The following is a 16,066-nucleotide window of genomic DNA, read 5'->3' as shown; positions in this document are numbered from 1 at the left end:
GATACCATTAGAAAAAAGATTTAGTATGCAGTGGGAGCAAAGGGAAGTTCCTTTTTGACAGCTTCTATTTTCTCAATAAAATAAGAAACAAGGACCATAAACTGAGATTAAGACTGATAAGAAGGTATAGGAGGTCTGAAATAGTTACCTGCACAAGTAGAATGAAACAACTAGGCAAATATTGCAGGACTGCAGAGCAGAACTAAAGACTCACTTGAGGGGGTGGTCATTAATTTAAAATGAGACCAGACAGCATGGTGGTTATTTTCTCCAGCAATGCTAGAGACATGAAAGAAGCAAAGAATTGCATTTAACTAGGATGTGGTTCTCCCACACAAGTTCAGTGAAAGGAAAGAGGATCAAAGGAGTTGGAAGTATATCCAACAGAGTGATCAGAATGATCAATCACTGAATCTTTTTTTTTTTTTTTCAGGCGAGGCAACCCTTGGTTGACCTCGCAGATTGCAAAGACCTTGTCAGCTTACAATCCCTTATTTTTTTTATTTTTCATGCCTACAGCATCTGGTCTTCCCAGGTGGTCTCCCATCCAAGTGAAGCTTAAAGCTATCACAAGAGTTTGAGGAAGCTTCTTAGGAATAACCTAATATCCAAAACATTCATCAATAACAGAAGTAGAGGCTATATGAGAATTACTTCATCTTCCAGTAATAATCGGCTTTGGTTTCCCTAACACAGATTTTCACAATGTTAAATGGGAATCACTAAAGTTGAGAAGTTAGTAAAAAATGGAATTCTGTCATATTACAAGAGAAAATATTTTAGTTTTTCTCAGCTTTAAAATTATCACCCAAAACTGTGTACATTTGCACAGATGAAGATCTGTTTCTAAAAATTAAATTAAATTCAAACTTCCTAGTCTAAAAAATTCTTTACATGGACCTACATCCTTCATGCAATTGTTTCAAGATAGAGAGAAATGATTATTTAGTGTTACTTAAAAACAATACAAACAAGTAACAATTTTCACAAGGAAAAAAGTAAACAGATGACTCATTTGGCTTGACAAAATATATATTTAAGTGTAACATTTCGATTCTGCTGAGCTTAAAGAAATATAAGCCATTAAATGTGAGACAAAACAGTAGGTTTTATTAGTATGTGTAAAAATAATGATGGATAAGTGAGAGAATATTTTATATTCTACTGACAGCAGAGAAAGATGAGGGTAAAAAGGCACAAAAATTTAAAAAGATAAAACAATGAACAATCCAATTAGAAAATGGGAAAAAGACATGCAAGAACATTTCACTGAAGAGGATATACATAAAAAGTTCTTTGTCATTAAACATTAGCCATTAGAGAAATGAAATTAAAAAAATAATAATAATAAGATATCACTAAATGCCTATCAGAATAGCTAAAATGAAAAATAGTGACAACATCAAATGTTGGTGAGGATGCAGAAAAATTGGATCACTCATACATTGCGGGTGGGAATGTAAAATGGTACAGCCATTCTGAAAAATAGTTTGATAGTTCCTTTCAAAACTAAAAATGAACTTACCATACAACCCAGCAATTGTACTCTTGGGCATTTATCCCAGAGAAACAAAGACTTATTTTCACTTAGGCACTTGTATACAAATGTTTATAAGAACTTTATTCATAATAGCCAAGAAATGGAAACTTCTCAAATGTCTTTTAATGGGTGAATGATTAAACCGTAGTACCTCCATACCACAGAATACTATTCAGCCATAAAAAGGAATGAATTGTTGTTAGACACAGCAAATTGAATGAACTTTAACAAAATTATACTGAGTGAAAAAAGCCAGTCTCAAAAAGATATATAACACATAATTCCATTTATGTGACAACTGTGAAATAACAAAATTATAGACATGGAGAAACAGATTAGTGCTTGCCAGAGATTAGAGATGGGGAGAGAGGGAAGAGGAGTGGCTATAGAGGGTTAACAGACAGGAGTCCTGAGGTGATGACATAGCTGAGTTTCTTGATTGTGGTGGTGGTGACACAAGGCAACACATTTGATAAAACTCTAGAGCTACACACACACACATGCACACATACACACGAGTGCATGTATAACTGGTGATATCTGAATAAGGTCAATATCAGTAATTGAATTGTGTCAATATCAGTAATTTTGGTTTTGCCATTGTACTACAGTTCTGTATGACATTAACATTGAGGGAGGGTGAGGAAAGTGTACATGGAACTTCCTTGTATATTTATTTGCAATTTCCTACGAATCTATAATTATTTCAAAACAGAAAGTTATGGGAAAAACAATAAAACAAAATATAACATATATATTTAACAATTAAGTTCAAATATGTCAGTAATCAAAATTAAAAATGAATGAATGATACTTATTCACTAGATGAAGATTATCAATTTAGATTTTTTAAAAAGCAAAATCCAGTTGTATATAAAACAAAATCACAAATAAGGGGTAAAAATTAAGGAAAGAATAAAAACAAAGTACAATGCAAAAGCTAAATAAAAGAAACCACACTTGCCCCAGAAGCCAGAGTATCCTTTTAAAAAATGTGTATGTATTCATTAATCTTCTTTTTCCAACTCACCCTTCCTCCCTACTCTCTGGTAACCACGAGTCTACTGTCCATGTTCATTAATTTTCTAATGGATTCTCATTGCATCCTGAATGGATGACCTCCAAGTTCTACATGACTTGTCCTCCCATTACCTCAGACCTTCTCTCATCTACCTGCTCTCATACACTGGCAATTGGGGACTTCTTTCCATTCCTTCAACACACAGAGACAAGCTCCTACCACAGAACTTTTACACTTTAGTTCCCTCTGCCTGGAGCCTTTTTCCCCCCCAAAACCATATGGCTCACTCTCTCACTTCCTATATTTGTCCCAATATCATCTTCTATAGCAAATCTATTCATTGCAACTACTGCCTTCACTACCCATCATCCTCCATAGCTACTTATTATAATTAACATTCTACATTTTACCTACTTAGTGTATTTTCTATTTTCCCTACTATCACATAAATTCCATAAGAGAAGAGATTTTTGGTCATTTTCTTCACTGCCATATCCCCAGTGTGTTTTAAATGTTTATTTTTTAAAATTTCACAAACATAAATACAACCTAAAATTTGTATATACAGAGCAGTTTTATGTGATTCTTTGATTTAATCTTCACAATGATGCTAAGGGTTTTGAATCCTCATTTCTATTTTATTTGAAAACTAAAAATAAGATGGGTTTAATAATTTTCTAAGAACAAACAGAAAATAAACAGGACAATCTAGACTAGCCTATGACCTCCTCCATGGCTCTCTTCACTCTCTCAGGGCTAAAACACCACAGCCGATGCTCATCATCATAATGTATGAATCAAGAATGAGCAGATTCTGGGATTGAAGATATTCAATATGGTGTCATCCAATAAACCCAATGCAAAGAAATGTACCAGATTCAGATCTCAGAACACTCTCAGTGCCTTGATGCACCCTTAAAACACAGCTCTACCACATGTGAACGATGGATTCACCTCTTTCTCAATGGAGTTTTCAACTTCCAGGGTCGACTCTGGGAGGACAAACATGGCTACCCCACTGACACATATTTATAAAATTTAGAGCTTGTTAAAGACTGTGGGAGAAGCATGATGCCCACCATCTGCTTCATCCTGTTAAAGTTTGAAAGTTTTTTTTTCGGTCAGGTGAGGCTTTTTGTTTTATTGTTTGATATGCTACGACCCCGACTTCGGAATCTCATAAAACGGTGCCAACAACATACAAACTTAGGCATCTAAATAAAAGACATCAATTGTACACACATATGACCCATGAAGGAAGGACTTCTAGCTTAATGATTATTTTACTGTCTTAGAGTACGTTCCAAACGAAAACAGAATTTTAACATCATTTACCTCAAGTATTTTATCTCCAGTTTTAAGAGCATTTGTTTTTCCTGCTGGACTATCTTCTAAAACTTGTTTGATAAATATGCCTTTAAGCTCCTCTCCATTCTTTAGGCGTTTTATAACGGTTTGTCCACCAACAATACTAATACCAAGAGACACATCGGGTTCTCTAAAAATCTCAACACTGTAAAAAAGAAAAAGAAAAATTCACTCATGAACAAATTCATTTAATTTGTTAGGCTTTTGCTGTAAGTGTTCGATTTGTACCATATCTTGTGACTCAAATGTTATGTATTTCCTAAATATATTTTTATAAATGTTATAGAAATTGTACCTAGTTTCAAAAGTATAAGATATTACCCATATTTCATGGCACATGAAAGCTTAAATTCTGAAAAAGATAGATTCTTAAACAATAAACACAATTCAATATTGAGAGATTTAGCTAGGCCTTAATGTTCCCATTCCCTACCACAATGTTTTCTATGGTTAGTCCTTTTCATCTACATCCATAACATTAGCAAAGAATGGATTAAGGAAATACCAAATAGGTGAAAAATCAAGAAAGTCATGTATATCATTTTGGCAAAAGGCACAGACATAAAAAAATAAATTTGCCGCTGAGAGGCTCATTGCCCAAGCTGCTTTTCCCAACCAGCAGGTTTAACTTGTGCTTCTTTAAGTGGAAGACAGATTTTATCTGCTCCGAAGACAGGACAGTTTTCTTCCTACCTCCACATCATTTTTTAAAAAGTATGGAATAAAACTCGCCCCTCAAAATATTATGAATTTTGCCCAAACTGCACAGACATTGTCAAAATTAACTAAAAAAAGTAGCTTAACAGAGAGCTCTTGAGAGTTTTTAAGACAAAACTCAGAAGCGTAAGGAAAAAAACAGGCACTTTGTGGGCATGGTGGAATTGATAATGCATGAAAAACAGAGAGAGTAGCTAAAGGAAGAGTTTTATAATCTTAATAATGCACAGCCCTGATAACTACATAAAATTGTGTATCCAAGGGAAGGAGGGTCCAACACATTCTGTTAGCTCGAACAAGGCACAAACTTGGACTAACATTAAGAGGAAAAGGGTAGAGGTAAACTGATATATGACAGAAGCCTCAACAACTGTTGTTGTTTATAAAGAAAGCAGCTTTACTGCATTCAAGGCAGCCCTACCAGTCCTGCTTAGTGATGCAGGGATAAACTACACTTAGTCCATTGGTTATTATCATAGATAGACATTTGTAAATTGTTTTCTCTGAAAGTATGATAAAGATTTTCCTAATATTGGTCACAATCATTTTGCCTCACTAAAAATCTCTATTTAGGTAAGACAAAATGAAATTAAAATTTAGGCCAGACTACACGTAAGTATAGCAGTTTCGCAGTCATTAGAGAATGACTTAATGACAGCATTAAGTTAAAGAAAAGAGCTACTGATTGTGCCTCCTATTGAGAAAGCCAATAATGTCAGCAACATACATTCTTGGTGGCCCCCAGTGGCTGAAGTTTGGAGTTTCTTCTCCCTCACCTTCTTCTCTCTCAGGTAACTCGCTGAGGAAGGAGAAAGGAAAAAAAAAATACACACACAGCTTATAAAACACACTCTTGTTATTAAATGTTCTTGGAAAGTTTGAAATTGTGCAATCTATACATAAATAGTTCTTAATTTTTAAGCTTTTAAAGTATTTACATCAACGGTGAAATGTCTATACAAAGCAAAAATATATTGCTTTAATGTTCAACTCAACAAATGTTCACACAGCACCAGATAACATTATTATTATAAACATTTTTATTGGTGACACTCTATACGCTATTTTCAAAAATTGTGTTTGGTTTGTACAATTTTACATTTGTGTCTTTATCTATATATATTCCTTAAAACTTGATACTGATCAACCAGCTGAGAACAGTCCAGTATAAACCAACATAAATCACTAAACAGTCAGTAAATATACTCCCTCTTTGTAGATTTTTCTGTTACTCTAACACTAAATAATTCCCATCATTTGTATCCCATGAATATTTTATGTAGTTATACAGCACTTTTCCGTTTACAGAGAGATTAACTTAATATTACCTAATTTGATACTCCCATTTACCACCATCATAACTTCACCCATCAAGTTATATTAGTATGGAACCGCTTAACTGGATAACATACAATGCTGAATTACAGAGCAGTTAGCTATAAAAGTAGTGCTACCTAATAGAGCAGACATTAGTATACATTATCTGGAAGAGAAGTTAGGAGTCCTGAGCTCCAGCCTAATCGGCACCACGGAATAAGTGCGTGACTTTGGAAGACGAAATGAAGTAATATAATATGTATGATATTATAAACTGTATTACTCTATATAAAAATGTGGCCACTACCTCTTTCATTTCATTTTCACAAAAACTCTGTGAAGTAAGCACAGCAGATCATGTTATTATATTACCACACGAGAAACTGAGGTTTGAAAAAGGCTCAGACATACTACATAACCTCTTGACAGTATCCAAATCTTTTCATACTAAGTTTCAATGCTCCATTATTCTCTGAACTCTCAAATAAGTCCTATAAAATGTAGCAAAGGCCATCTACTTGCCACACTATAGACTTTCTAGGATATAATGATTTAAGGCTGAGTAAAAAGGAGAAGCTGAAAGAATCTAGACATTCAAAAAATCAGTTAAGAAATTGGGATCGTTAGGAATCATTAACATCTCACCCACTACCAGATGGCCTTCTTGCCTTAGCCAGTCTATTTTTTATGATTAAAAGCATCATAGCATTAGGGAAAAAACAGCTTGGCAGATATTTGCTGTTTACTTATCTAATGTCCTCTCTCCCAACAGAACCCCTCTTTTATTCCAGGTGGCACTACGCCCAGCTCTAAAAAAATAATATTTTCTGGACCTCCTTTCAGCTAACAGTAACTGTGTGCCATAGTTCTGATCGGTGATATGGAGGCAAAAGCCCCTAGATGAGATTTCCAGGAAAACTCATTAAAATGGAGGGTGAATCAGTTGGCAGGAGCCTTTTGCTCTATGCCCTTCCCCTTCTCCTTGCCTACAAGGCACAGATGATATTGGTGGTGAAGCATCCATCTTAAAATCATGAGGAAACAATAAGGACTAAATCAATATATTAAAGACAGCAGAGCAGAAAGGAAGAACGTGTTTAAGACCCTGACAGACCACCTTCTTCAGGACTTTTTATAAGGAAAAAATTAAGTCCCTGTTTGGTTAAGCCACACTAAGTGTGTATGGGGAGTTCTGTTTATGAGCCTCCAAATGCAACCCCTAAATGTTACAGCCATGATTCCACCATGATTTCACTTTATCATGTCACATTATTTTCTGCACGTGTGCATATATGTTCATTGGATAGTTGTAATCATAGCATAAACTTTTGTTTTGATTACCCTATATAATAATAACAAAGATTAAATAAGACTGGCATTTAACTGAGGCTCAACCAATATTCATTTCCTTTGCAATTATTTTACTTTTGGTATCAAAATTTCCCCCACATATTATCATAATCTTCATCATTTTTTATTTAATAGCATCTTAATAGTCTGTAGTATTGATGTAATTTATCTGCTATCCCAAATATGATTCATTTAGATTATATCCTGTTTTCTGGAGTATGGACATTATTGCAAGGAATATCCTCATGCTCTACCGTATTTTAGAAATCCCTTTAAAATAAATATTAAAGATTAAAAACTAAAAACTAATATCTATAAATATTAGTTTTTATATTAGTTGTTTGTCCTGGTTCCTGACATAGAACTTCTAAAATAAATATTAGTTGTTTGTCCTGGTTCCTGACATAGAACTTCTAAAATCCTAAGAATTTCCTGAGTGGTATGGGTGATAGGAACATCTCTGGTTATTAATCACAAGCTCCTTTCAACCATACCTGGAGGACCTTAGATAGCTTGAGGATGGGTGCTGCTGCCAGAGAAATAATCAGGTAATTAGAGTTAGAACTTTCAGTCTCACTTTTGGAAGGGGAGAGGGGCTAGAGATTGAGATCATTCACCAGTGACCAATGATGTAATCAATCATTCCTATGTAATGGAACTTTCATAAAAACCCCTTTTAGGGTTTGAAGAGCCTCCGGGCTGGAAAACACATCAAGGTACTGGGAGGGAGATGTGCCCTGAGAAGACATGGAAGCTGTGTGCATCTTCCCCTTAATACCTTGCCCTCTCTTCCACTTGGCTATTCTCAAGTTGTATCCTAAGTTCTGTCAGTTATCCTTGCGAACCTGAGGAAAGGGTCTGAACCCTTACCCTGTGAGGTCTGCACTAACCAAGTAGTTTAGTGTCGGAATGGAACTGAATTGTAGGATACCCAATTAGTGTCCAGAGAATCAGAGAATTGGTTGTTAGTGGAGAGAAAAACTCACACATTTGGTGTCAGAGGTGTTGTGAGCAAAACCAGTTCAAAGTAGGCATTAGGGGGAAAAAAAAAACCACATACACATTTTTATCATGGTACATGTATACTATCATTATGGGAATTAAATTCTGCACTTAAAAAAAAACTAAAATAGAATTGAAGCCAAGCTTTCATATTAGTATAAACTACTACTTTGTCTATTAAAAATAAAAATAAAAATCAAAAATATCCTAAACTGCTAGCTTTTACATACAAACTAAAGGGGGACGGGTTGGGGCACTCTATCTAGAATATCAAAAATTTTAGATAAAGTATGTAATGAAAAGGTTACTTTGTTGAAAAGACTCACTGACTTTTTCAAAGCATATGATCTTTCTTCAAGAAGTTGGTGTACACATATTTTAATCAGATTATTTTTTCTAACAGGAGATAAAACTTGCAAAAGTTTATCCAAATAGCATGATTACTTTTGGAAATACAGTCACAGGAGATGAACAACTATACAAACTAATGTAGTCACTTTACATTGATGAATGCATACACCTTTTAACCCAAAATAAAATTTAACTGAGAAAGTAAGATATTTTTACTGCACATATTAAAATGTAAATTTTCACAAACATATTTAAAACTTCAACAAGGGATTTCCAACTTCAAATTTTATAAGTTGTACTGTGATTAAACACGGTCAACAGCTGAATCAGTTAGAATCTCAAATCTTAAAATAATCAAAATTTGCCTCTTACATTTCACCAGTTTCATAAGCAGTTTTCTCTCAAAGGAATTAATCATCCAATAAAAACAATGCTTTTTATTTTAGACCTTTTTACAAATGCCCAGAGTTATCATTCTTTACAGATCTGGGAAGAAAGATGGAATGCCTCATTAGTGAACAGGTAGTTATTAATAGTAAGACTTGCTCATGATATACAATCTCTTTGCAAATAAAAACTTCAACATCATATAAAAATCAGATGAATCCAGATAGCCAAGGTGACCTCTCCTTTTCAATATTATCTTTTTTCATATAAAATTTCTACATACTAAGCCATATGAGAGTCAAGTAAACTCACACCCTAAAATAATGTAAGCAGGAAGAATTCTGGTTATGACTAAGTTATCTCGATTATCTCTTTTAACTTTTTTTTTTTAGGTGAGGCAACCCTTGGTTGACCTCACAGATTGCAAGGACTTTGTCAGCTAACAATCCCTTATTTTTTTATTTTTTACGCCTACAGCACTTGGTCTTCCTAGGTGGTCTCCCATCCAAGTACTAACTGCGCCCGACCCTGCTTAGTTTCCGAGATCAGACGGGATCGGGCTTGTTCAGGGTGGCATGGCCGTAGACCTCTTTTACCTCTTTAAATTAGATTCTACGTGGCAATTTTCTGTCACACACCACAGGACATATTGAGTGTTCAAAACCAGGAAGAATGGGCACTAGTGTTTTCCAAACTAGTAAAGTTACTTATACAGATGTTACACTATGACTTTAAGGTTTCAAAGCAAATTATTACCTGATACTAGTATACATAAAGAATGAAACATTCTCTTACATTAATGCTTAGAATGATATAGACATGGTGTTGAGCGAAAGGAGACAGATACAAAAAGTACTCACTGTATGATTACATTTACATGAGTTGTAGAATAGGAAAAATAATTTACAGTATCAGAAGTCACATTAGTAGTTGCCTGGGGCCAGACACTGCCAAGGGCAAGGGGAAATTTCTGGGGTGATAGAAACGTTCTGTACCTTGATTGGAGTGTTGGTAACATGAATGTATACCTTTATCAAAATTAAGGAAACTGTTCCTTAAAATTTGTGCATTTCAATAATATGTAAAATTGTGTTCAAGCCATAAAGCATAACTTGTTTCTTTAGGTCAGCTTTACTTCTCTTTCGCTCTTCTGTATAGTCTGAATCAGTAATCAAAGATCTAATTATAGTCTCGAAGGCACTGGTGTAATATTCCTATGTACCTCCTGTCCTAATTTCACATTTGTCTTCACCTGCAATGTGGACAATAGCTGCAACACACTTATACCGCATACCTCCCTTTTTCCCTCCCAACTGAAACATTCCAGAGGAGTCCTCTCTCAAATGCACATATTTATTTTTCCGTTATCCTCAGCCTCCTACTAATGTTCTGAATTTACACATAATTTTTGGCAGTTTATCTCAAAGGAAAACCTATTAGATATCCATCATTTATTTAGAAGGCACTAAATGCCAGGCACTGTATTGGGAGCTCAAAATATAACATTAACTCATTTAATCCTTTCCCCAACTATGACACCCTGCCTCCTCTTCTACCTCCGATATGCCTAACAAATTATCTAACATGTGAAAGTATTTCTTTTCATTTATATCCTATTATACCTACAACACTTTTTTTTTTAATTTTAAATATTTTTTTCATCTCAAGTTCATCCTCCTACCAAGGCTTTAGTCTCTGACAGCTTATTTAACTTACTGTGAGTTGATCCTGTTTCATTACAAAAACGAACAAAAAACCCTACAATCTCTTGGAGTGTTTTTTAAAAACTCAGCAACAATGAATATTCCCTCAGATACACCTCAGGGCCCATGAGTCTATCACTGTCATCTAGCATCACTGCCAACCTTCCATTAAACATTTACTATGTTCGAGGCTTTCTATAAAGCCCTTTATATTCATTCATTTATTCTGTAGAACCACCTACTTTATAAGTGAGGAAATGCAGACATGAGAGAAACCTTCTCAGGGTCATGTAGTTATAAATACAGAGGAAATAGCACCCACAATATATCTATACTGCAGATATGCTATTAGTCTGAAAAACATGCATGTCTCCCATTATGGGCCCCCACGTTATTAGGCAGCAGATGATGACAGAGATGAATTAGAAAAAGACTAAAGCCAGTTGAGTTCTGAAGACATGATCCCAGTGACCTTATGAAGAAGAAGAATACTTGGAACAAAATCACTCGGATTCCTTCTAGAGTTATCCTACCCTGCCTGCCTACAATCCCCTTCCTAGAGAGCTTCAATTTTAAGGTGCACATGACCTCTTAATACTATTCCTGCCTCCAAACATAGAATTTGGCTTGATATAAAACCACAGTGCATATTAACTAACACTGCTGGGTCTACACTAACACTAATGCAAAGAAGAAACTCTAAAATAACTTTTAGCACTTTGTGACACTCGGATGATCTCAAGGACTGTATTCCAAAAGAATCTATGCATTACTCAGGAAGGCTCCTGAGCGGCCATAAATAGTCACCTATGACCCTAACTTTATGGGGCATACTCTAAAAGATTAAATGGGGTTATATGATTTACAGGAACTCTCCTGGAACCTGCTGAGATTTAAATATATCCTGAATTTATGAGAGTGAGCCAAAATAACAACTTTCATTTTGCAAGACTGATCTCCCAAGACGAAGTTAGATTGGAGCCCTTAAATGCTTATGCCTGCATAAGAAATCAGCTTGTTGAAGCACCCACTTTAGGAGAAAAAGCAATGGGATAAGAGTAAAGACTATCTTCCCTCTCTGAAGCTGGGAGAATTGAGTAAGACAAAACTGATATGTCCTCTGTAGGAGGAAGGAGGGGGTGGGCTTGGAAATTTGTTGTGATCTTTTCCAATTCTACAGTTAAGAGTTCTACAGCTTTAGAGAAGCCCCCTTTCTGAATTCTTCAGCCAGATTCAATTATTAACATTAAGCACAAGGGAAATTTAAAACACAAAGGTGTCTCATTTGAAAAGTAATTTGACCACATAAAAAGTCACAAAATATATTCCTAACTCTTCTAGTATTTCGACTTCCAGGCATCTCTCCTAAAGAAACAAATCCATTGCTTGTTTAACACTGTCTGTTTCTCCGGGAACTGGTTCGGACTCTAGGACACAGGGCCTGTCAGCACCTCCCCTTTTGAACACTGGTCCAGTTCTGCTAAGTGAAAAGCCACCAGTCTTCTCCAAACAGTTAGGTCTGTCTGTCTTTCCTTTCCACTCAGACATGAGCTATGCAAAAGCACAGATGAAGTTTCTATCTAAAACTGTAGGCGAAGGCCTCAGGTAGCTGAACAGAAGATGATATCATTTTGTGTTGATATCATATACTAACACAAAATCATTCTTGAATTAAGGTTTTAATAAATACATTAGGGCCAGTTAATCCCATCCTATCACGCTCATCCCTGTTATGCTTTGCCAATACCTCCAACTCCTCTTTTCGCTTTTCCTCTCCTGTACTCATAGCCCTAAGAAGTTCCGGTTTCTCCTTCAGACATAGCGCCCCTAAGGCCCGCCCAGTCAAACTACCCATCACACTTCGTAGAATCTCCTTGAACTGTAAAGAAACTACTCCACACCCTAACCTCTTCACTGAATATTCTCACAACCTCCTCTTTTTTCTCAACAGCTCTGGTTCTCTACCACGGATACTACACTCAAGTGGGTGGTGCTCATTCTCTCATTCCCCGGGAAGATGGAAAAAGGGGTCAATATTTTTCTAAATTTCCTTCCACCACTAAGCCATTACTGTTTACCCTTGTTCGAAAGTTAATCTCTACTCTGACACCTCTCCTTTTAATGCCCACTTTTATTGGCACCCCATCACTTTTAGTAAATAGCTTTTTATCCTAAATGACAGAGGAAAAAAAAAAATCAAGGTTACTGGGCAAAAATTACTTTGGATTCCTGCCCATAGTTACAAACAGTGCCTGTGCTCTTCCTTTCCTTTCATCTCTGGCATCTGTCTCGGTGGAGGAGGTGAACTTCCTCCCATCAAACTGTCAAAGGTTAATCTCTCTAGGTGGGCAACGTCCTCCTCTCCCTCCACCTTCTCTAAGGACTATGTTTAATTACACCCTTTCTGGCATCTACATATTCCTTTTCTGGATACTTCACAGAAAGGTACACATACACCCACATGTATATGTGTGTATGTATACATATATAAATCCCCCTTGTCTCAATCTAATAATACCTTCCAGTTGTCTAGGTAACATGCATTCTACCTGCCTCTTTTTGTGATCAGGACTCTCAAAATATTAGTCTGCTCTACGTCCAATTTCTGACCTTTTGTTCAATTTTTTAACCCATTACTCTCTGATTTCCACACTAACGAAAGTGTTCTGTGCTCACCATGGGCCATGTGGCCAAGCCTCATGAACATTTTCTCATTTTATTTACCTTGACCTCTCTGCAGCATGCGACTATAGTCTGTAATGATCTTTTTGTTAAAATGCTCTCTTCCCTTAGTTTCTATGTCAATCTCTAGTTCATCAATGTCCTTTTAACTTTTGTTCATTCCACTTCACTATACTATTCTTCCATTCACACCTTTAATATTGCTGCTTTGCAGGTCTCCAATTTTGGCCCTATGCTCTTTTTATTACTTGAGCTTCCCCTGGATGACTACTCAAGTCCAGGAGTTTCACATTTCTTGCTCCCAATTATCCATGTAAGGGTAGACTTCATCGTTCATCTCCAGAACCATGTATCTAACTGACTCCACTTCATTTTATTGTCCTATGTTCACCTGAACCCTCCACATGTCTCAAATTGAACTTGTTATTTTCCCTTCCAACCTTTTATGCTCTTATAATCTTATGTCAAAGAATTAATGGTCCCGCTATCCATTTAGTTTCCCAGTCTGAAAATACAAGTCATCCTAAACTATTCCCTCTCACTCCCAACATGTTATCAGTTACCAATTCCTATAGATTCTCTCCTGTCCTTTAGCACTTCTTGCTTAAACTGTTAAGATAAACTCGTAATTAACCTCCCGTTTTCTAAGCAAATTATGTAATTCATTTTGCACACAACTGCAAGAATACAAAATTGTATATATGGTACAATTTTATATATGTGAAATTCTCATAGTAATTATCTAATATAGTGGATTTTATTCATAACAATTTTCAGTATTTTCCAAATGTTCCACCATAATCATATCTATTTGTTTGGTTTTTTTAATAGAAGCAAAAAGAATTATTTTATCATGTAAAAGAAAAAAAGCAAAGATATCATACTATGCATCAGTGGCATATCTAGAAGAACACATTCCTGTGTATGCCGAGGTCCTGGAAACAACTCGGGTCCTGGGGAGTTGGTATAAGGGCAAATCTTCTTGCTCCCTTCTCTGGGCCATAGGAGGAAGTTCCACATGCAAGCCAGGACTTTGGACTTCGTCTGGCATCATCATGCCTAAAGAGCAAACCCAGATGACAGTGATCACGAGATGCTTTCATTCATCCTTCCTTCATTCAACAAACAATTACAAGCTTCTACTGTGGGCAGGCCCCTTCCAGGTAAAAGATTTATTTATATTAAACTAAATAAGTAAAATATTTAATACGTCAGATGGTGACAAGTCCTATGGTCGAAAATAAAGCAAGGAAGTAGGATAGGGATTGATTATAGAAAAGAGTTATAACTTTGAGTATGGCCTCACTGAAAAGACAACATTTCAGCAATATAAATATTTTATCAAAAGAATCCTCTATGATCGTATTCTTACTACAAAATTTCCTCTATCGACCTAGGCTGTCTCAATTACAGGCGCTCCAACATTTCACAGATTTTAAAAAATAATTCAACAGAATAACAAATAACCAAATTAAAAACTTGCATTTTTAAAGGAGCTTTGTTTATAAATTCCAGAACTCTTCTACATTTGTTACCTTATTTAATTTTCATATTGAACTATGAGGTAGGGAGAAAAGATACTAACAACCTTATTTTATAGATGGGGGAACACAGTCTAAGGAATTTTGCCAATTAGAATGTGCAAATTTACCTGATGTGCCATCTGTGTCATTTTCCCATTTACTGAAAAAAAGAATAATTAAGGCAGAGCTGGGCATGGAGTCCTACGGTACACGTTTAGAGACCTGCACCCATGTTGGCATGAATCCATTAATCACTCTTAGATATACCGCGGTATCCATTATATCCCATCCACTATAAATTCCTACCCAATCCTTCTTTATCATGTTATACAAATATGATGAATTGTGCATCAAATGCCTCCCCTAAATCCATATATTTATAATATATTTTAGAGATCTGGCTTATCAGAAAATTAGAAATAAACTCTAACAGATACGGTTAGTCTTCTAAAACTTTTTCCATAAGCATCACTTAAACTCTCCATTTCTTTATTTTGAACAAATTTTCTAATAAAATCATTAGTACTTTTGCTTTTTATCTTGTCTAGAAACATTAGAATCAAGATCTCATCAGTTGGCGACGCAAAAGAATCTGAGGGGGTGAAGATAACTGATGCTCAGGTGGCTTTGATGGGAGTCTTTGTTGCCTTTTCCCCATCCCCGTGCACTCTTTGTCCCATCCACTGGGGCCAACATTTGACTTGCAAAGCAGTCAAATCTATATCACTGTCCCACTGTTCTAGCTCTGTTCTATGTCTGCTTCTGCCCCACTGAGGAGGGACCTGGGGTGAGACTGAGATTCTGGCCAGAATGGCCTAAAATCAGAGTTTCAAAAACAGAAAACCAGCTCAATTTGCAGAGCTATTTCCCACTCAGCGATGCTGGTAAAAGCAGCCTATTAAAATATGGCATTGGGTTTCACAGGTCGCTGCAGTTTAAAACTGCATTCCCTGCTCCACACAAAGGTTGCCCATTCCCTTTCCTCTGCTCCTCCTTCATGGCCCTTGCTGGTGCTCAGGCACACGTTTTTATCTCTCACAGTGCTTGACACAGTTTCGCATTACAGAGCTGCTCACCAACTGCACCACAGTATCCAGGAGCCCAT

General features: G+C 36.0%; 1 protein-coding gene and 1 pseudogene across 6 annotated transcripts in view; both read right to left on the bottom strand.

Moving 5' to 3' along the window:
* PATJ (PATJ crumbs cell polarity complex component) overlaps positions 1-16,066 on the bottom strand; it is a 287,089-nt gene that overhangs the window by 177,171 nt on the left and 93,852 nt on the right. For all 6 annotated transcript variants that reach the window (XM_039887878.1, XM_039887926.1, XM_039887916.1 and 3 more), the window contains exons 22-24: positions 14,323-14,497; positions 5,374-5,445; positions 3,897-4,074 (exon numbers count right to left, since the gene is read on the bottom strand). In XM_039887878.1, coding sequence (XP_039743812.1) covers positions 3,897-4,074; positions 5,374-5,445; positions 14,323-14,497 — 425 coding nt within the window. The remainder of the gene's footprint in view (positions 1-3,896; positions 4,075-5,373; positions 5,446-14,322; positions 14,498-16,066) is intronic.
* On the bottom strand, positions 9,522-9,640 carry LOC120581393 (uncharacterized; annotated as a pseudogene).

Source organism: Pteropus medius, unplaced genomic scaffold (assembly GCF_902729225.1).
Source record: "Pteropus medius unplaced genomic scaffold, Ma_sr-lr_union100, whole genome shotgun sequence".
NCBI classification, from domain to species: domain Eukaryota; kingdom Metazoa; phylum Chordata; class Mammalia; order Chiroptera; family Pteropodidae; genus Pteropus; species Pteropus medius.
This window is presented reverse-complemented; position numbering and strand designations above follow the sequence as displayed.